The sequence below is a fragment of the Suncus etruscus genome, chromosome 9 (genome assembly GCF_024139225.1).
Source record: "Suncus etruscus isolate mSunEtr1 chromosome 9, mSunEtr1.pri.cur, whole genome shotgun sequence".
In the NCBI taxonomy this organism is placed as follows: Eukaryota; Metazoa; Chordata; class Mammalia; order Eulipotyphla; family Soricidae; genus Suncus; species Suncus etruscus.
The window spans coordinates 116,135,989-116,159,332 of record NC_064856.1 but is presented as its reverse complement, the minus strand read 5'-3'; the positions used below and the strand labels follow the sequence as shown (position 1 = coordinate 116,159,332).

Below are 23,344 nucleotides of genomic sequence, written 5' to 3'. Positions count from 1 at the left end.
GTACCACCAATGTGGCTCAAAATTCAATACAAAACAAGCACAACACAAAGCAACCAAACTAAAACCAAACAAAATCTATAGGAAAAAACACATGCAGGAAAAGACCTTCCTGTGTTCTTTCAGGTAAGGTAGAACACTTCACCCAGAGCCCAGCCCAGAGTTGGGGACCTCAGGGAGAGTCCTAAAACATCTCTGGGCCCCACAGGCTCTAGGGACTGCACAGTGCTGTCCTCCTACCTGTCCTTTCCAGAGACACACTGCCCTTTACCTTGGGACAAGACGCCAGACGAGGAGGCCCCGTCATCTCCAACTGTGATCCTGCACGAAGAGCAGCAGCAAGGCCCTTTCCGGGAAGTCCTGGGGAAGTCACAGTCAGGAGCGACGAAGACGAGCACAGCCCCTGCCCACCTGCTGCGTGTGGGTCTCGCTGGACCCTAAGCCTGGGAGGAGCGATCAGAGGGGGACAAGACCACAGAGGGGAGGGCGCTGCATGCGGGCACAGCTGGGGAGGGCTCGGGCGCCTCTGGACCTCGCTGGGTGTGGCCAGACTCCCTCGCCAGAAGAGCTATTCCGCAGGAGATGCCCTCCTCGAAAGCAAACAACTCTTTCCCCAGAGCTTGGGACTCGGCCTTTCTTTGGGGCCCGGGGTCGCCGGTACGAGGGGGGTGATCTGCAAGTCGCAGCCGAACGGGAAGCGATCCGGAACGCCCGGGAGGGAGAGGCGCAGGCCTGCGCTCACCGGGCCGAGCCCCGCAGCTCCGGGCGCCCGAAGCGGCCCCTGGGCGGGCGTCGGAGAGGAGAGGAGAGCGGCCCCGGGGGCCCCGCAGCCGCCCCAGGCGCGAGGCGAGCGGCCGGCGCTCCAGCTGCGGGCGGCCCGGAGAGAGGGAAGCCGGCGGGCGGCGCGACGTCACGCGACGTCACGCGACTTCCTGCGGACGCTTAAAGGGCCAGGCTCCGGCGAGTTCCCGGCCACTCGGGCCTGCGGGCTGAGTTTTCCCTTCTGGACTTGAATCAGGGCTTGCAAATCGAGTCCTGTGCACAAACTGGAGGTTCGGTTTCAAAGAAACATAAGACTCACTCCTCCTCGTGGCTTGGGCACAGCTCAGGATGCAGCCAATAACCACATGTGTGAAGGCCTGGAAGGATGTGCAGTTTCAGGGACTGAAAGAAAATGCCCATATGTGCGCCTAAAATACCTCAGTAGGGCTGGAGCAACAGCACAGAGGGCTGTCGCATTGCAGGCTGCCAGCCCGGGTCCAATCCCAGGCATCCCGTAGGGTCCGTAAGGCGACCAGACATAACTCCTGAGTGCGGAGCTAGGAGGAACCCCTGAACATTGCCATGCGTGACACCTAAACAATAAACATTTTTGAACGGTACCACTCTATCACCACTGTATCATATTCCTCTGAAACGATCAGTGACTTTATTTTTCCTTTTTATTTTTTTAATATATTATTGGCATCCCCACCAGGCAGTGGTCATGTTTACTCTGGCTGTGGGCTCACTAATTCATCCCACTTGCTTAGTACTATTTCTAACAGCCATAATCTGAAAACAACCCAAATGCCTGATATCAGTGAGTGGATAAAGAATCTTTCTGGAACATATACACAATGCAATACCGTGTAGCTGTTAGGGAAAATTAAGTCATAAAATTTCCTTATACATGGAAGGAAATGGAGAGTATTACGCTGAATAAAATGAATCAGAGGGAGAGGAATAGACATACAAGGATCTCACGTATTTGTGGGATATAATGGAAAAATAATGATATGTGGCAATACATTCAAAGGCTATTAGACACGAAGAGCATGAGGACCAGTCATTGGTAGGAAGCTTGCCACCAATTGTGGATAGTGCAGTTAGGGTCCAGAAGGGACCACTCTGACAACGGCACTGATAGTTGAAACTTATCACTCTGGACAAGAATTGTGTGATGAAAGGAAATAAAGTTATATGAGTAGTTCCACTTCAACAGTGTAAACCACTGTCTAAAAAGCATAAATGAAAGGAGCAGAATGTCTTTGCAGAGGCATACCAGTAGTGAGAAATGGGCACTGGTGGAGGGAACATATACTGTATGATTGAAACTCAATCGTGAACAACTCTGTAACCAAGGTATTTAAATAAATTATTTAATTAATAAAATATAATATTAAAATGTAGTATATTAAAGGTAAAAAATCTAGGGGATGGATAGGGCCAAAGTGATAGCAGAGCTGGTAGGACATTTGCTTTGAATGTGGCTGTCAGGGGTTGGTTTCCAAGCAAACCATAGTGTATCTAAAACACATATGCCTTCCTCACACCAGGTGAATAGAGTCTGAAGAAAACAGAATCACAGGGGGAGGTTAGTGGGCATTCAGTCCATGTGGCTGGAAGCCCCCCAACTTCATTTTTTCTCCTTTATGTTGGTCTTATTTTCTCTTTACTTTCTTCCTTCCTTCCTTTCTTTCTCTCCTTCCTTCATTTCTTCATCTCTTTCTCTCCTTCCTTCATTTCTTTTTTTCTTTTTGCCACACACAGCAGTGCTCAAGATTAATTGGGGCGTTAACACAATCTAAGAATGGAGTAAGTCCAATTGCCAGTGGATTAGTGAGGACAACTGGGTACCTTCCTGGATCATCGCCATGTTGACTCCCTCATGCTGGACTGAATGTGATACTATTTATAGGAGCATCATCGAACATGACTCTCCTCCTGAGCTGCTTCCCACTGCTCTGGTGAATTTAACTTTTTTCAAACTGAATTGAATGTGCAATGGCCTCGAGAGATTCTCCTATGCATATGCCCCAAGAGGGAATGAGTGATATCCCACTAGGAATTCATTCTCAATCAAAAGGGCCTTCCCAGCCTCATAAGTTCACTACTGGCATCAAACTGGAGAGATCCCCATCTCCTGAGTGTTGCCCGTCCCCCATTCTTCCTGTAACCTTACCTGCTAATAAGACCTGGCCATTTCTGGGAGGGGTCTTTGGTAGGTAACAAAAGGTTTGGTCAGAAGGGGAGTGGGGATGGATTAGAAGATTTTGGAGGATAGGAGCAGGAGGAGAGATGGCTAAAAGAAGCTAAGATGCAGGGCAAGCTAAGCTGAGAGCATGCTTAAATAGGTTTAAGATTATAGGCCACAGATGTGGTGGCTAGGGCCATGAATAAAGATATCTCCTGAAACCTGTCTGTGGATTTCCTCGCTGCTAACCTGAAACCTCAGACCCTGGACAGCTGGAGGGAGTTGGAGACACGTGGCCTAGGCTGGAGGATAAAGGCTTCTCATCCCTCCATCACCACCCACCACCATCTAGCCCCATCCAATAGCTTTTATGCAACACCAAGTATAACTTAAATTCCAGTACATCAGATGAGAAAAATGTATATAAAGGGGCCGGCGAGGTGGCTCTAGAGGTAAGGTGTCTGCCTTGCAAACGCTAGCCAAGGAAGGATCACGGTTCGATCCCCCGGCGTCTCGTATGGTCCCCCCAAGCCAGGGGCAATTTCTGAGCGCTTAGCCAGGAGTAACCGCTGAGCATCAAACGGGTGTGGCCCGAAAAACCAAAAAAAATGTGTATGATGAACTGGCTACATCTTCTAATGACTCAGAACCTGAATACAGCTCAGAAGAAATGCTGCCTGTGCCTCCTCCACTGTTCCCCCATAGAGAAGTAGTTCTAAGTGAAGCTTATGGTTAAAACTCCTATAATTCCATGGTCTATTCCATCATGGCCTCATGAGCTTTACCTTTTCTTCTCTATCAATCTGGAGGATAATCATCCTCTATCTAATGAAGGCTTGAAAATGAACTCACTCAGCCACTTTTAAAAGGCCTGTGCTTTGTATAGACCTACATCTACTTACAACAATGAATACAGGCTAGAGTGAAAGTGCACTTTGGTCCCCCAGGATTTTCATGTGGTTCTTAGAACCTTCCTAAACCCTTCTTGATATATACAATGAAAAATGTGGTTCAACGACGAGGCTAAAATAAAAGTCCATGCCTTGGGTCGATCTGGGAGAAAATTTTCAGGGATTTGATTAAATTATGAGATGCTAATAGGCAAGGGAAAGTGGGAGGATACAAAAAAGGAAACTGCCTTGCCTTGTATTACTTTAACTTATGTCCATAAGGAAGCATTGTGTGCTTTGGAAAAGATTGATGTAGACACTGAATTTAAAGAAATTTATACATTACCTTGTTAGGAAGTTTCCAATCCATGTGCAGAATTTATTGCAAAGCTGAGGATGCATTCCAGAGAAAGGTTAAGTGTAAAAAGACTCAACAGCACCTAGTGAAACACTAGTGTTTGAAGATTTTAATGAAGATTGTCAAGCTATCTTTTACCCCATCCGAGAAAGGAAAGCTGTATTGGCTATTTAGAGATTCTATTACACATATGGCTCTGTTAGTGCTGTTGAGACCTAGGTAGTGTAGAGGCACTAACAGTGAAAATGTTTCAACTGTGGTAAATCAGGCTATCCTTGCAGGGAATGCAGAACCCTTTCCAATCTTGTCCCTTCAAGAGCACCACTGGGATTTGCCTGAGGTTCAGCAGAGGAAACCATCAGGCAAGAGACAGCTTTTATGACTCTGGTAATCTGGTCTCAGGAAATGGAAGGAGCCAGGCTCAAGCTTGCAAGCTCAGGGTAGATGTTTTAATTGTGGTAAACTGGGTCATTTGTGCAGTGAACGCAGGACCCCTCCTGACACTACCCTCTTAAAACTGCCACCCACTACTCCTGTCTCGGGAAACTGAGAAGGGACCTGGTGTTGGCTCCAAACCAAGTGACACTCCTGACTGCATTCCTTCTCCACAGCTTAGGTTTACAGAGCTATGTTCAATAGATTCACTGCAATTGGCCACATCTGGGCGTTCTGCTTTGCAGATTCCCTGACATACACCATTATAATAACACCAGCCCAATGCTTCAACAAATTAAAATCTGGTATAAAAGGAAGAATTCTGTTGTGCACTGTAGGACTACTCATGGTAGAAGCAGTCTGAATCTTAAGGGAATAAAGTTTCTATTGGGGGCCCGGAGAGATAGCGCAGCGGCGTTTGCCTTGCAAGCAGCCGATCCAGGACCAAAGGTGGTTGATTCGAATCCTGGTGTCCCATATGGTCCCCCATGCCTGCCAGGAGCTATTTCTGAGAAGACAGCCAGGAGTCTGAGCACCGCCGGGTGTGCCCCCCCCCCCAAAAAAAAAGTTTCTATTGGAGTGATACTGATTATATTGTTATACTGGTGAAATAGAAACTGTCATTTTGGTGTCAACTGTTTGAACATTTGAAAAGGAAGAGTGCACTGTTTAAATACTTCTTCCTTCTGTTATGCCTGGCCACTCCACTCACCCTAGCATTGGAGGTTTCAGTAGTACTAATGCCCTAGTGGTGTACTGTAAAATGACACTAGTGAAGTCAGATTCCAAGATGTAAAAGTCACTGAGGTCAGATCTCAGGCAAGTAGAACACTCACCATGAGGTACCAACAAATCACTTAGGGAGAGTAAATCAGTTTATTGTAGGCGGGAAAGGGATATTTATATTAGTAGAGAGTAAAGTGTGGATATTTATATTAGGAGAAAGTAAAGTGTGAATTCTGTGTCAGCCAACTGGGTAGGCTATGAGAGAGGATTATAATACGGTGTGTGCTAATATGTTTAGGAAAGAGAGGGCAAGGGGATTAGGGAAAGCAGTGTGTGCTCTTGATGTTAAAACAGGATGTATGTGTATGTGTATGTATGTGCTTAAAGGGATTAACTACATCTCCCCCTGCTTAACTTTAGAGAAAAATACAGAAATATGAGGTAAAACAAAGTAATTTGTGCCCCAAGATTCTAAGAAAAAGGAGAATGTCTCTATCTAAAAGATAAAATGGGTGGCAGTTTTTTGCATAGGCACAGCGAAAGTATCTTTCTGCAGTTATGTAGGGCTCTCCTATTCAGAAAGTTTAGTGAAAATAATGTTGAGGATAAAATGTATGTTGGTGGCATGCCCCTTTTCCTGTATTTTAATAGAGTTTTCAAGGGGTCTGTGAGCTCTCTCAACTATGGTTTGTTCCTGTAGATTATAGGGGATTCCAGTGATGTTTGATTTGCCATTCCTTAAAAAAATGGTTGAAACGTTATACTGATGTAGGCCAGGGCCACTGTCCGTTTTTACAGATTGGGGGGCACCCATAACAAAAAAACAAAGTAGCATAAAGGTCCAAATACCTTTGACTCTTTCAGAAAACATTGATATTCCCCAGATAAAGTGTGAATATGTATTGATGACCACGTGAGAGAGGGTTTCTATTGAATCTAAACCCTGCGGTTCTGACCCCAGAACAATGGTGAGACACAAGCCTGGAGTCAGAAGGCGGTCTGTAAAATAATTCAAACATACATACTTAGATAAAGAGAACAGGCTTTGTAAAATTTCCCTCGTTATACTATTTGCCTGCCACCACTCCTGGCAGCCAGCGCCATTGGGATCCAAAAACTAAAGGGCTTTTTCCCTTTCTGCTCAAGCTTTTTATCTGAAGGAAAACACACCTGGAAGGTGGGACCATCTGGTTTCACTACGAATCAAAGGGTCTACATTCAAAGAATTCCATCCAATGGATAACAATCTGGATATTGATAGATGTAGAAACAGACAAATCCTGTAATCCCACATCTTTCCCTATTTTACATTATAGAAAAAGTGCAAATATAAGAGGTAGCATAAGGTCACATACTTCCAAAAGAAAAAGAGTTACTAAGGAGCAAATATTATAACACACTAAATAATTCTGATGACCTAATTCCACAAGTAATGTCACAACTCCAAGAGTACTCTCTATACTAAATTCAAAACAATTCTTACTATCTAATCTAAAAAGGAGAAAGCTATAATTACTTAGTAAAATATACAATAAAAATATACATGTTAAAAACTACACTTAAATGAAATACAAAGAAAACATACATATCTCTTCTGATTGTTAAATGTTAATAGTGATTGACGAGTAAATAAAAATTACACTTAGATAATTAAGGATCCAAACTCCTCTCTGAGATCCGGAAGCTTCAGCAGGCAACACGGGGACGGCATGGTTCCATGCTGTAGGCTTTTTGGCCAAGCTTAGGGGAAGATGAGGCCTCTGGCTGCCCCTCCCCACAGCTTTCTCTCTCCTTCCTCCTGGACCCCAAGGTTACCCCATGCTGCCTGCATGAGGTGCCAGTCAGGTGGGTCCTGGTGAGCATTTTAAGGGTGGCACCAGGCCTCCCCCATCCTGCACCAGGGAGGTGGAGGGAACTGTTGGACTTCTGGCTTCCAGCATAATGAAGGATCCAAACTCCTCTCTGAGATTCAAAAAATTCAGCAGGCAACACAGGGACGGCATGCTGTAGGCTTTTTGGCCAAGCTTAGGGGAAGATGTGGCCTCCGGCTGCCCCCCACAGCCTTCTCTCTCCTTCTTCCTGAACCCCCATCCTGCACCGGGGAGGAGGGAGGGAACTATTGAACTTCTGGATTCCAGCATAATTAAGGATCCAAATTCCTCTCTGGTATCTGTAAGCTTCAGCAGGCAACACGGGGATGGCATGGTTCCATGCTGTAGGCTTTTTGGCCAAGCTTGGGGGAAGATGCGGCCTCCAGCTGCCTCCCACAGCCTTCTCTCTCCTTCCTCCTGGACCCCAAGGTTACTCCAGGCCACCTGCATGAGGTGCCAGCCAGGTGGGTCCCATTTTGAGGGTGGCCCCAGGCCTCCCCATTCCTGTACTGTAGCATCAAATAATTAACGATGGAGGTGGATAGAGGTGGATGGATGGAGGGATTTTTCCCTGCCATCCCAGGCCACGTGGCTCTGCAATCCCCATTCAGCTGGCGGGTCCCAGGTTTAGGTGAATGGCGGAATCAGACTCATCCAGAGACAGGCATCAGGAAGCATCAGCTTTATTCATACCCTATCCACCACATGTGTGGCCTCTATCATAACCTGTTAAGCACAGCCATTCTTAGCAAGCCCTGCATCTTAACTCCTTTCAGCCACCTTCCCTTTGACCTCCATGCTGGACAAAGACCAAAAGGCAAAAGGGCCTATTCCCCTCTGGTCCATACCTTATCTACCTTTTCCAAGACCCCTCCCAGGAAATGGGCGGGGTCTTGCAGGTAAGGTCAAGTTACCTGGAGGGATGAGGCTTCATCTCTCCCTTCTCTGAAATATAAAAGAACCTTTTGTAATCCTGACTCCACCTTTAGCCAAAGGTGGGTTAATATTTTCATGCAACAACGTAATAAAGTGAAAATTAACATACCAGCCCTTTTCAAAAACATAACATTTCTGCAAAATATACTATACACCTGTAACTTAATATTTTCTTAATGCTTTTTTACCAAGCACTATTCCGGAACTTTCATGTTCCTATACTTTTAAACTATATTGGGGGAACTTTCTGTTCCTATTAACCTTCCCTACACACAAGTACTACAGCAAAAATACATAACATACATTTTAAAAACAGGCTAAGTACATTAAAATACACACAGTAAAAACATTTTGCAATTGAAAATATTAGCTATGGAAAACAAAACACATTTAAATTATAAAGAAAATGACTTAATCAAGACAAAGATGCAGGCAGTTAGAAATCAGATCTTTAAATGGGCTAAGCTGTTATTACTCCCTCTTTTTTATTTTTTACACTACTACCTAGTTTTTTCCCATTACCAACACCAATTGTGAAATTCCTACACCTAAAACCAAATGTCCAGATGATTAATTTGTCCCACACTGTTCTCACCACGTTTATTACTTCCATAGTCCCAGGCCCCGCAGATGGTTTGCTTGCGCTGTTGTTGACCATGTGGTCCTAGGTCCCACAGCCGGTCCAATCGTGCTGTTTCACCTTTCTGATTTGGAGGGCGGATCACAAGCTCGCCGCTTTTCCATAGCAGAGCCGAGCCAAGCCGCACGTGTTGCTGTTTCTGGGCTGATTAGGAGTTTTTCGCCGCTTCTTTGTTGCAGAACGGGCACTGTTGGCTGATCACTGCTGCCGCAATGCAACTTATTTGCAGCTTTTTTTTCGCAGGGCATGTGTGGATGTTGAGTTTAAACTAAAAGTCCAGTCTGAAATTTCCAAAGTCGAAATCCAAATTCAAGCCGAAGGTCATTCTCAGAAAATCAGTCTGCTTGATGAAGCTTTTTCTTTCTGAACCTTTTCCAATTAAGGCCCTCCATCAGTATCTGAGGAGGCCGAGGTTTTTGGAAAAAGGATTTACGGCAACAAAGTTTCAGTCCTGAGTCTTGGATGGGAGTGATCAAGTTTTCAACTCCCCTGTTTTACTGATATTTTTGCCCCTAGAAGGGGTCGTGGCCATCTTTGAACATGGCTTCACGTGGCCAAACACTTTGGGCTGACTCCATCTGAATAGAGCCAAAATCAAACAGAAAAGCAGAAATCTCACCATATTCGCTGTTTTCTTGGGTCCAGGTTTCAGGTCCCTGTTCGGGCGCCAGATGTAGCAATAAATAATTAACGATGGATCTGGATGGAGGTGGATGGAGAAGGATGGAGGTGGATGGATTTTTCTCTGCCATCCCAGGCCACGTGGCTCCGCAATCCCCATTCAGCTGGTGGGTCCCAGGTTTAGGTGAATGGCAGAATCAGACTCATCCAGAGATAGGCATCAGGAAGTATCAACTTTATTCAGCACATGTGTGGCCTATATCATAACCTTTTAAGCACAGCCATTCTTAGCTAGTCCTGCATCTTAACTCCTTTCAGCCATCTTCCCTTTGACCTCCATGCTGACCAAAGACAAAAAGGAGAGAGCCCTAATCCCCTGGGTCAAAGGCCTTATATAACCTTTCAAGACCACTCCCCGGAATGGGAGGGTCTCAGGTAGGTATACCTAAATCCAGGGTGGAGTTACACTGCACCAGGAAGTGCGGGGGAGGAGGAAACTGTTGAACTTTGTCTTCCAGCGTAATTAAGGATCCAAACTCCTCTCTGGTATCCGGAAGCTTCAGCAGGCAACACAGAGTGTAGGCTTTTTGGCCAAGCTTAGGGGAAGATGCTGCCTCCGAATGCCCCCCACAGCCTTCTCTCTCCTTCCTCCAAGACCCCAGGGTTACCTTAGGCCGCCTGCACAGGGTGCCAGTCAGGTGGGTTCCTGCAAGCAATTTAAAGGGCACCCCAGGCCTCCCCCATTCCCCACCCTGCACCTGAAGCATGTATTGGGGGAGCGGACTGGTGAACTTCCCTTCCCACTAATCCCCATTCTCAAACTTCATGGGGGCAATAAGTGTTCATCTATGTTTACAATATACAGAATGTCTATGTTGTATTATTCCCTCCCCCCATTGGCTCACCACCTATAGGCTCATTTCTAGCTCTTTATTCTTACTCCCCCCTGCCTATTACCCCACAAGTAAGCATTTTTGCCCTCAGGTCTTCGCTCCTTATGAAGCAGATTAATATCCTTTGTCAAGCTATCTGCCAGTCAGCTCCCAAAATTAAAAAAAATACTCTCAGCCTGAGAAGAAACCAATACTCCCTTCCTATCAATTATTAATGAGCTCCTATCCACCAACTCCCTTCACTGGGTACCTGTGCTTGCTACCATAATCAGTTTCCAAGACACCCCACTCAAAGACATTTCCTGATACAGGAGTGCTGGGAGCTGTTTACAGACTCCAGATGGCCAAATAACAGACCAAAGTGGTGTCCTGGAAACAACACCCTCCTCCCGTGACTATTTCTAAAACATAAAAGGAACATGTGTACCTCCTTTGTATATCTTAGATGTATTCCCTTAACATCTATAACTCTTTATGAATATCCTCTTATATAATGACAATTTTGCCCACTGGTTTTTTGTTTGTTTGCTTTTTCCCCTTTGAGATCTGTTCAATATGCAATGCTGGTAGAAGAGTATCTCTGTATAGAATTCATGTTAGAACCAAGTTACGGGGAACGTTGGATTTGCTCCCTCCGCTCCCAGATACACCAACAATACCTTGTGGCATTGTTTCTCTTTTGCATAGGCACATTAAAATGGGAAAATAATACATATGCAAACAAGTTATTATCTAATAGAGATGAGAACAAAAATTTTGTAATGCAGTTAGGCCTCATACCATGAATATTGGCATAATGATTTAGGCCTCAGAAGAATGAGCATTGTCTATACACTCTTGAACAATGGATACCATCTATGGAAACAACCACAATTGTCTATAACATTACCAGGATGCAAATCTCTACCAGGGAAGACCCTACCATTGCTCTGATATTGATTTACTCCAAAGAATGCTCTCAACACCCAGACAACTCAGCAACAACCTGCTTTCAAGGCAGGTCTCTCTGCATCTAATGGTGAGGTGAAACTAGAGGATGCTCCACATCAGCCTCACTTAGATGAAGGCAATGCACAGAATCCAGAATCTTTAAATACAAGAACCTGACACCAACAACAGCTAAAGCGTGAAAAAGTTTCACCAGGACCATGGAGAATGACTCGGTTTGGACAGACTGGTATGCCTGGAGCCCAGAGTCAGTCTTATGCCAATAAACTTCTGGGGTGAGGCCTTTCTGTAATCAGGCCAAGGATTTTTTTCCGTTTTCCCCATATTTTGCTGGGCCTATGCAAACAACGGCAATTGCCACTTTCACACCTTTACTACTGTATTTTTTTAACACCTATCCTTTAAGAAAGAAAAAAAAAACAGCTTACTGAACATAAAAAAAAACTGTAGTAGAATGCCTAACTCGAATACAGACAGGGGATGAGAAGGAGGGCATGGGGGCATTGGAGGTGGGAATGCTACACTGGTGAAGGGAGGTGTTCTGTCTGTGACTAAAACCCAACTATAATCATGTTTGTAATCATGGTGCTTACTTAAAAATATTTAAAAATTATACTTAAATGAAATACAAAGAAAGCATACATATCTCTTCTAAATGTTAAATGTTAAGTGACTGAAGACTAAATAAATTCTGGGTCATAATTTCAGTCAGTAACAGTCCTGTGGAGCCTGAGAAGTTCCATTCTGGAGATGTTTTAAAGCTAATAATCTCTCTCCCAAGTTGACACCAGTCAGAACAGTCTCCAGGTGGAGTGAAATGGTAAAAAAAAAAAAAAAAGGCAATTTCAGCAATATCAATGTGACTGTGAAGAATGACTCATGGCCCAAATGACTTAAGTGACTCTGACAGACTTGCAACCAGAGTGATGATATCTTACGGGATGAGCCACTGAAGAGGATCATAAGTATTTCACACACTAGTGATGTCGTTCTTTCAATCTTTTCAATCCACTCTTTAATCAATGGGTGATTCGCAATGGTGATGTCATCTTCCCATGATGGAAAAGGAATCAAGCTGGAGGTGGAGTGACCCACCAGCAGCCTATTAGTAAGTGGTTACTGAGAAGATAAATAACTAAAAGTGAAAACTTAATGAAGGGATATAAATATAATGAAAGGTAGAAATGCCACATATAGATATTATAAAGAAACCAAACAGCACTGAGGGAAATTTCTCAGCACTATTGAAATTAAATAGAGGTGGCCACCACACTTACACTCAAAATACACATAAACAGACAAAAGGACTGATCCAAAGCTTAAACCTGAAAAATTGGCGCAGGTAAAATGGGACAAGTGCTTCTAAATATAGAGCCAGCAAGTTTGGAGAAAAACTTCCAGCTTCTAGAAGTAGTTGATGTAGATGGAGTGAAAATAAAAGCTTTAAGGTTTAGATTGAGCACAGAACACTTCCAAAAAAAATAATTTTGAAGTATAAAATATTAAGTAAAATAGTGGGCACTGTAGAAGGAGTTCACACCTCGAAGTATAGTATCATCTTCTTTGAATAACCAGGTTTCTTTCTAGAAAGTACTGGAAACAAAGTTACTTGATGTAATAAAAACCCAGCAAGAGAGGGGATCACTTATACTAGCAGCCAGGGGATAAAAGAGGGGGATATGGGACACATGCTGGGAACATGGGTAGAGGGAGGACAGCACTGATGGTGGGAATGCCCCTGATTCAATGTCACTATGTACCTAAAATATTACTGTGAAAGATTTGGTCAAAATAAAAATGAAAAAAAAAAACCAGCAAGAATCAGAAATAGATTGTAAATAACATACTTGGTGACTGAGTACTGTACAGTACGAGTCCAGGGCATGCAAATGTGTAATATCAATTTGTGATATTTTGTCTGCAAACCTTGGAAGTTTGCTCTAGCCCCATGCAGAATACAGTGTAAAGCACAGACAGGATGAGCATGAATAATTTGCTGGGCTTCTCTGAATGGGATGCAATAATGTAAATGGAGGCAATGGATGTTTGTGTGTGGGACCTGATGCTCTTCTATGGGTGAGGTTAAAACAGGAGCTTCCAGGTGATCAGCAGTTACTTTCCTTTAAGCCATTATCCAAGGAGACCAGAATGAGATCTTATGTAAGTAATGAAATTGAGTTCAGAATATTTTTGTAAAAGGGTTTGTAGTTGCTGAAGCATTTCCAGAACCACATGGTTATTTGAATTTAGGGAAGCAGTACAATTCCAGGGTAAAGGCTGATCATTTATATAGAATCACTCACCATATTTTATGGGCCTAACACATGGGAAAATCAGTAAATCACTGGTGAGTTCCACTTATTGGGCAGACTTGCAATTCATAAACATTGCTGTAGTCTGTGAGAGGTCAGAGATATCACTGTTCCCTGATTAAATATACTGTTGTTTTAGAAGTGGGAAAAGAATAATGAAAGAAATTACAAAAGATTTCCTTCTGAAGAAGCCCCAGGCTTTTTATGTTGGGTAAAGCAGGGAATATTCTTCTGAGAAACTAGCTAAAGTACTTTGAAGAGTATCACTGAGGGCCAAATGGCATCAATTTCCTTTTTCAGAATGAATTAAGACAATGGCCTAATAGTTATATATCAGTAGATCACATATTTGCAAAATCCCTTTAATTATAAGGGCAGCTTTAAACTTCAAATATGACACAAAGATGAGAAGTTGTTTATAGTGTAAACAGGGCTGGATAACTCTGCAATCACCGCCCTTGGTAATTAGGATGTAGCAAAAAACAATAACCACATATTTTCTCCAGGGGTACCCTTGGAAAAATAGGACTTTTGGAGCCATTTCATTGAAAATTCTAACTCCTTTTGATCTTCAGGGATAAATAGACTTGTGTTATCCAGGATGATGTCTCCTTCAAGGGTGAGGAACAAACAAGTTGCTAAGCTCTGGTTTGGGCATTCCAATGGAGAAGCAGATACAATTAATTTTTCTTTTTTTCTTTTTCCTGAGGTTTTCTTCAACTTACTGTATTGAAGTTTTCATGCTGTAGATATCTCAGCTTTTATGTTAAGTTGCTTCTTCAGTACTTGATGGGTTTAATAATTTTAAATGGAATAGACATTTTCATCTTTTTCTCCTTTGAGTCACTATTTCTATAAAGAAATGGGACCTGATATTTCCTGATGCCTGTCTCTGGATGAGTTTTCTACCCGCTGCGACCACCTGAGCTCGCAGACACGGCTAATGGTGGCCTGGAACTGCAGAGAAAGGTCCCTCCATCCATCCATCTCTATCCAGCATCATCTTTAATTATTTAAACAACAAATGGTGCTCTGAACATGGATCTGAATCCTGGACCCAAAAGGACAGCGATCATGGTGGGATTCCTGCTTTTCAGTTTGATTTTTGCTCTTTTCAGTTGCAGTCAGCCCAAAGCTGTGGGCCACCATGTGGAGCCATGTTCAAAGATGGCCACGACCCCTTCTGGGGGCAAAAATATCAGTAAAACAGGGGAGGTGAAAACTTGTATCACTCCCATCCGAGACCCAGGACTGAAACTTTGTTGATGAAAATCCTTTTTCCAAAAACCTCGGCCTCCTCAGAGACTGATGGAGGTCCTTGACTGGAAACGGACCAGGAAGAAAAAGTTTAACTGAACGGACTGATTTTCTGACTTATGACCTCCAGCTTGAATATGGATTTCGACTTTGAAAATTTCGAACTGGACTTTTAGCCTGAATAACCTTAAATTTGAAAACCCAAACGCGCCTGCAGCGGCAAAAAGATGCAGAGCAGCAGCGGCAGAGTGTGGTAATCACTCTCAGCAAAAGGCACCAGACTGCTCCCTCCATGATCGCAGACAAGCAGGTCTCTTCCAAGGCTGCAGCAGCAGCACAGCCCTAGCTGTGGCAAAGTTCACATGCGGCAAAAAGCTACGGATCAGGTCAGAAGCAGCAACGTGTGCAGCAGCGACGCGTGCAGCTCTGCTCTGCTCCAGTAAAGCCATGTGGAGACAGCGGCATGGGAAACCAGCGTCTGGACTAATGGTTTTTAGGTGAAGGGATTAAGTGGGTAGCCACATATTTTACGTATCTGGACTATTGGTGTTGGTGATGGGATATTAGGTAGTAGTATAAAATATTTAAAAAAGGGGGGGGGAGTAATACAGCATAGCTCAACTGAAAGATTTAAGTCAAAACTGCCTGCATCTAACTTTGCTTCAGCTGTATCTCTTGATTAAGTCATGTTCTTGCCAATTTAAATGTGTTTTATTGTTTTCCATAGTTAATATTTTCAATTGCAAAATGTTTTACTATGTATTTTAATGTATTAAGCCTGTATGTATGTTCTGTATATATGCTTTTGTACCTGGTGTGTAGAAAAAGATTAATAGGAACATATAAAAGTTCCAGAAAAATGGGTATATGATTTTAGGAACATAAAGGTTCCAGGATAAAATGCTTGATTTTAAATAGCATTTAAAGGTTAATAGAATAAGTAAGTTCCAGGATAGTGCTTGGTAAAAAGCATTAATAGAATTTTAAGTTACAGGTGTATGGTGTATTTTGCAGAAGTTATGTTTTTAAAATAGGCTGCTGTTACTTTACATTTTAAAATTTGTTGCTATGGAAATATTACCTGCCTTTGGCTAAAAGGCAGAGTCAGGATTACAAAGCTTAATACCCTTCTTAAAATATCCAGGGAGGGGGAGATGTAACCCTACACCTATTCTTTGTGTAACCTTTCTTCTTCTTCTTCTTTTTGTTTTTTGGGTCACACCCGGCGGTGCTCAGGGGTTACTACTGGCTGTCTGCTCAGAAATAGCTCCTGGCAGGCACAGGGGATCATATGGGACACCGGGATTCGAACCAACCACCTTTGGTCCTGGATCGGCTGCTTGCAAGGCAAATGCCTCTGTGCTATCTCTCCAGGCCCAACCTTTCTTCTTGTAGAAGAAAGACCCTCCCATTTCTGGGAGGGGTCTTGGAAAAGTTAGATAAGGCCTGTGACCAGAAGGGCAGGGAGAATTTACCTGGATGGAGGTCAGAGGAAAGATGGCTGAATGAAAGCTAAGACACAGGGCAAGCTAAGAATGGCATGTGCCTAAATAGGTTTATGATATAGGCCACACTTGATGGCGAGGGCAAATAAAACTGCTATTTCCTGATGCCTGTCTCTGGATGAGTTTTCTACTCGCCATGACCACCTGAGCTTGCAGACCCGCCAGCTAGTGGAGTTGAAGCCACGTGGCCTGGGACTGCAGAGAAAGGTCACTCCATCCATCCATCTCCATCCAGCACCATCATTAATTATTTAAACAACACACCTAGACACAACACAGTATAAAAAAACAGCAGTACTGAAAACATTTAAAAAATATTCCAGAGTGGGGTTGAAGAGATAGCATGGAGGAAAGGCGTTTGCCTTTCATGCAGATCATTGGTTCAAATCCTGGCATCCCATATGGTTCCCCGAGCCTGCCAGGAGTGATTTCTGAATGTGGAGCCAGGAGTAACCCCTGAGTACTGCTGGGTGTGACCACTCCCCCCCCCCAAAAAAAAAAAAACTCCAGAGTAACAATAGTACAGCAGGCACTTGCCTTACACTCAACCAACCTGAATTTGGTTCCTGGCACCACATATGGTATCCTTACCACTGCCAGGAGTAAATACTGAATGCAGAGCAAAGACAAACCCTGAGCACTGTCTTAAACACACCCCCACAATTCAAAAAATAAAAACAAGAGGACTGGGGCCATAGTGATAATACAGAGGGAACTTGCCATGCACAAAACGACCATATTTTCCAGCGTATAAAACGATCCCCTAATTTTACAGTTAAAACATAGGTTTTATATATCAGATAAATCAGATATATCAGATATATATATCTGATATATATCAGATATATCAGATAAAGGGCTGATATCTAGAACATACAAAGCGCTCAGAAAGCTGAGCCCCTCAAAACCAAATAAAGCCATAAAAAAATGGGGAGATGAAATGAATAGACACTTCTCTGAGGAAGACAGAAGGATGGCCAACAAACACATGAAAACATGCTCACCTTCACTCATCATCAGGGAGATCCAAATCAAGACAACAATGAGATACCACCTCACACCAGTGAGGTTGGCTCACATCAAAAATAATGGAAACAACTTTTGTTGGCGAGGATGCGGTATGAAAGGAACTCTCATCCACTGCTGGTGGGAATGCCCCCTAGTCCAACATCTATGGAGAAAAGTCTGGAGAGTGCTCAAAGAACTCAGAATTGAGCTGCCATTTGACCCGGCAATTGCTCTCCTCGGCATATACCCCCAAGATGGAAGGACATTCATTCCAAAATACGTATGCACCCCACTATTTATTGCAGCAATCAGTATAATAGCCAAATCTTGGAACCAACCTCGATGTCCAACAACAGATGAATGGATCATTAAGATGTGGTATATATATACAATGGAATATTACATGGCAGTTAGAAATGATACAATCACAGACTTTGCAGCAACGTGGATGGACCTAGATCATGTTATGTTAAACGAAGTAAGTCAGAAGACAAAAGAAAAATACAGAATGGTAGCACTATTCTGAAACACCTAGAACACATATTTTATACACAACTAATACTTAACAATCAAATAACAGGGTTTAGCATGGTAGAAACTCCGAACACTGTAATAGTCAACATATATGTGGGAGCAGTGTCCAAAATACATGAAAAAGGAATAATGCAAAATTTTGATTACACAATATACCATAAAGAAAACAATAACAACAGAAATGGCAGCATAGAGAGAACAGGTAGGTGATCAGACTTCTACAACAAAGGCCCACAATAATCCCTTGGAGTTCGTATACAGGAACACAAGTATAGAACACCAAGGGAAATCACGGACTGCAATGGCAACATACCATAACACTACCTTGTAATGCCTTTATCTTACTATATTTTAAATCACCTCTCAGCTTTTCTGTCCACAGGCGCCCTTGGATACAAAGGGCGGACAAACTAAGGTGGCAATTCGGGATACCACACGGGATACCATATATTGCATGCACTACGAGATGGCCACGAGAAAACTCTTTAACATACACTTTATCTCTAGGTAATACCTCCATTTAGGAATTGAAGCACGTGATTATTCAGATCATCGAAGCAGTACCTGAGACGTACAGACTTAAACCACAGGCTCGATTCTTCAAACACTTTTAATCAAACCAGCATTCCCTTGCTATTCTCTCCTCTCTTCTTACTACTTTTCTTTTCTTTTTTTTTTTTCTCTATTCTGCTTATTACTTTTTTCCCTTTCTCTTCCCCTTTTCTCTCTAAGGTATTTTCTCTTTTCTCTTCCTTCATACCCTTCCCATATACCTACCCCTTTCTCCCCTCCGGAAATCCAACTATCCCTTTACCCCTCAATCCCATCCAGATCTTCCACCATATTAAAAATTTTCACCCTCAGTCCTTATTCTATTAGGCATCAAGATCGACCTCCTACTCAACGAACCAGTACCCTGTACCCAGGCGAGGGGACACCCAGATAAACCCACACCTCGTCTCCTGAAAGAAAAGACAACCAACTCCCCTGTGGACTCATGCTGCGAGGCCCTCCCTACTAACTCTCCCTAACGCGGACTGTTCCTTGAAACTGGGCCTAGGTCCAAAAGTATCCCCAATGCAAGAACTCTTCCAAGACCTCCCTGCCGCAAATTTTAATAATCTGAAGAAGGTCAGGGGATGTGTTAGGAAGATGCCTGGGAACCCACACACCACAAGAAAAACCCAAAAGACAATGGGAAAAACTGTACTTCCAACATAGGCATAAAACCTATAATACACCACCTCTTACCTGCTCTCCCCCAAATGTAAGGTAGTCCTCTGCACCACTTTGGTTTCTTAAAAACTTCGCTAACTTATTTTATTTTTATTTATTTTTTTGTTTTGTTTTGTTTTTTGTTTTTGTTTTGTTTTGTTTTTTATTTCTTTATTTTTTTTAAATGATTGTCCTACATATATATTGGTGAGCACATACTTTTTTAATTCCCTTTTTTTTTCTTTTTCTTTTTTTTTTTTTCTCCCTCGTTTTTGGGTATGTGACCTGTTTTGGTTATCCCATCAATCCACCCACAAATATACAGACATTATAATGTAGCACCACTTCTCCCTGCAAAGGCACACTAAGTAAAGGGGAAATCTTACATAAAAAAAAATAATAACTAACAAGTTTAAGAAAAATCATTTAAGTTCAGTTTAAAAGTTTTTAAACAATTGGCGATTGTTAATTATAAAAATTTTTTTTGAATGCTGAAGTCTTACAGAAGTCAGGAGGAATTCCCGTGGCATTCAAAAATAACCATTTTACCTCCTGCCAAGCTGTTTTCTTACAGACTTCCTGCAGCTTCCAGCAGTCCTGTCCTCATTCACTTTAAAACAGCCTGTCACCCCTCCTGCTAGCCCACCATTCCTGCCGGACCTGTTTCTGACTGACTCTGCCTAAGGGGAATGCTGGATGATACTCTGCCTGGCAGCCCTTCTATAAACCTTCAGCATGCCCACTGCTACCAACAACCCTGCTGACCTCCACTGGGGAGCTGAGACTCATCAAGGCATACCTTTGCCACAGGTCATGGGCGTGGGAACTTGCTTACTCGGACCATATATGCGCCCCCCCCTGTCCAACTATCAAACATTTGCAATCAAACCATTGTGGTTAATAACACTTCCATCTTCATTTAAGCCCCCAGCTCCACTGGACATTCTCCCCATATTGTTACTAAAATGTTTCTTGCTTATCATGACTATTAGCTTTGTTAATGCCTAGATTAACCATCAAACCTGTTGGTCCAGTTTCCACCTCGAACCTCATTCTGCAGATGGTCAATGCCTCCACCATCACTGACCCTGCCTATCTGCTATTCATCTCAACCGCCCTTCTGCTTTGGCAACCCCCTGCCTGTCTGACCCCCTCGCCCTGCAATCCAGCCCCAAGCCTCACTTCGGCATCACCTTGGAACAGGTGGTGGAACTTGAACTTTGCCTTTTGGTACCCAATATGATTCCCCCTAAAATTGTAATCAAATTCTTGCCGTTGATTTCTCCTTTCAGTTCATGATTGCCCCCAATTTAACGTTTTTTGCCTGTTTCACTAGCTTATCTCCCCCATTGTTTTACATTTGTTTCTTTAGTCCTAGTACCACTATGTTTTGGTTGTTTTAATGTCTAAATTGACTGTTAGATCAAAAATTGCCTTATTACCTCTTAAATATAATATTGTGTCTCTCCCCCGCTGCAGTACAAAAATCAAACACTGTCATCACCCTAGCCTTATTAAAAGGCCTAGGTGTTATTGGTGTAAGCACAAATATTTATTCATTGGTTCATACTCTAGAATCTGCTAATGCCTTATAACTGTTGCTACAAAGTTTACAAACTTAAAGTTTACACTACTGTTGATTTCCTAGCAAAGAGTGCAGAATAACCGCCTTGATTTCCTAGCAAAGAGTGCAGAATAACCGCCGTGGTTCAAAATTAACATTTTTTTGAGGGAGGGGGAATTTGTGTCATCTTTAGAGTAAAATGTTGCTTTTTAAAATAAATTCGGCTTAGCTAGAGATAGCATTCAACACATAGAGGATAATTTAGTAAATAGACAAAAAGATATAGAGCAGAGTGAGAGCTGGTACAACAATTGGTTTTCTACCACTCCATGGATAACAACAGTGCTCCCAGCCTTTTTGGGGCCCTTCATTGGCTTTATGTTGCTAGCTTCCTTTGGTCCTTGGGCTTTTCGCAAACTCACCACCTTCGTAAAGAATCAAGTGGATGAAGCAACCAGAAAGGACTCAAAGGTTCTGTACCAACAACTATGCACCTCAGAAGACCAGCTGACACCTGACATCTCCCCTCCTGCCAACTCTCCGCCACTTAAGTTTGAAGTTATCAAGGAGCTGGCGCATAGACCTCAATCTGTGCACTCGAGCCTTGCCAAGCTTTGGAAACGACTGACTCAAGGGTAGCAGATGCGGTGACTGGAAGCCCCACACCTCTTCACCCAGTGTGGCCAGTCCACCGAGGCACGTCTGTCCCTTCCATATTGTATACTAAACAGGGGGAGATGTGGGAGACCGAGCACCCCACATATCAAAGGAACTCTGAATGAATTTTTTACCGCCTGCCTGATTCAAGCCACAAAAGTTTGCATAGCCCCGAACCAACAGAAAACTCTGCAAATAAATTTAGCTCAGCACAAAGAATCTGGCTTAACCAGATTCCTTAACCTTTCCACGGAACCTGTTTTTGTAACTGCTCTCAAGCATGTAGTTATAGATATGTTTTTGTAAAGTTTAAATTATGATCCTTATTGCTTGCACAAAAGATAGATCTAAATGGAAAATAGGCTAAACAAATAATTGTATTTGCATAAATATCAATCAGCTATTTGTTTAAGAATTTGCTTCCCCTCCCCCCATCCTGCCAGGTTCCTCTTTATCCTTCCCGCCATCAAAATGTGTTTATGCTCCCATTGGTTAAAATTGTTGTACTTGTATAAATAATGTTTTATTGAAAAAAAACAAAGGAAAAAAAAAACAAAAAAAACCATAGGTTTAGGTCTATATTTGCTGTATAAGACAAAACATTCCTGTGCTGCAACTGTATGTTCCACAGTGAGCCAATCACAAGCAAAGGTTTAAAGGTTATACTGTAATAGACTACCTCTAATCTGAGCAGGCTTTTTACAGTGTAGATTTGGGTACAGAACATTGTATAATTTGCATGCATAAAAAGCTTGATTGGATTGGCTGAGTTAGAGGCAGTCTGAGCAGCCTTGCAGTGATTGGTGTAGGATCAAGTTGAAAAATTCATTTTGTGGCAATATCCAGATGATTTTCATTTAGCCGCATATCAAAACGTTTTTAAGGGGATATACTCGGTATATAAGACGACACCTGATTTTTGGTTGACTTTTTTCATTTCAAGTCATCTTATACGCCAGAAAATACCGTAACCTAGTTTCAATCCCTGGTACCCAATATGATCCCAGAAGTCCTGCCTTAAGTGATCTGAGTGCAGAACCAAGAAAAGCTGATCACTTCCTTGTGATCCCAAAATAAAAACAACAAAGCAAACAATAGGAGTGACAGGATTGTGATTTGTAAAAGTGGAACACAAGGGATAAATCTATGACCATCAACTTGAAAGGCAGGTGCTCAAAGTCTGCTATTCCTCCAAGTCACTAAGTCTGGTTTTAAAGATTTTAGGAATCATAATGAACAATGTTTATGGGACCAAAAGGCCACTCAGCCATGTTGGATGGGAGGCAAGAAGTGCCAGAAATTGTTCATAGGGTCTCACACATGCAAGCGATGAGTTCTACCACTTGAGTTCTCTCCATGACCTCATGCTAATTCTAGAGACAGCATCTTTGAGTAGCATCTTTGAGTAGCATCTCTTCTTGAAGGCAACTTTTAGAAATTTTTTCAGACACTGATCATAGTTCTTAATTCTTTGGTAAGAGCTGAGGCGAAGGTTGAAGACAAATGTACTGTTTCAGAAACCTTGACACTCATCCGTTCTGTTCCTGTTTGAGGTTCACCCCACAGCTGTCAACAGCTCTGTACTTGGTTGGGTCTTTATCACTATCTCACCAACACCTGCCTATCTATAATCCCTAGAAGCTGGAAATGCCCTTTTCTAGGTAGGAGGCTCTGGCCTTCACTGCTTCAGCAGTTGCCATGACCAAGTGACTGAATATAAGGAATGGAGGCACCTAGTTATGTCCCTCTCCTCAGCTCCTGCTTCCTATCTGCCACGAACCTAGTTGTCTGAAAATATTTTTATGGTGGAGGTGCTGGGAGTTGATTGTTGTGGAGTCCCAGATGTGGCCTGGGGATAGGATCTAGGTCTTGGTGAAAATGCCTCTCGTTTTCTAGAACACAGAAACTTCAGACATAGTGGATGCAAAAATGCCCCACCTGAGAAGCAGCAGGATAAAGGCCACAGATCCGAGCATGTGTGAGGAGGTAGTGGTCAGTATCCTAGAAAGGAAGGCTGAAGC

At 42.9% G+C, this 23,344-nt stretch overlaps 1 protein-coding gene across 1 annotated transcript in view; it reads right to left on the bottom strand.

The window, feature by feature from the left end:
- Window positions 1–23,344, bottom strand: part of LOC126018846 (histone-lysine N-methyltransferase PRDM9-like) — a 42,522-nt gene that overhangs the window by 6,873 nt on the left and 12,305 nt on the right. The window contains exon 6 of the mRNA XM_049780940.1: window positions 269–357. Within this exon, the coding sequence (XP_049636897.1) occupies window positions 269–357 (89 nt within the window). The remainder of the gene's footprint in view (window positions 1–268; window positions 358–23,344) is intronic.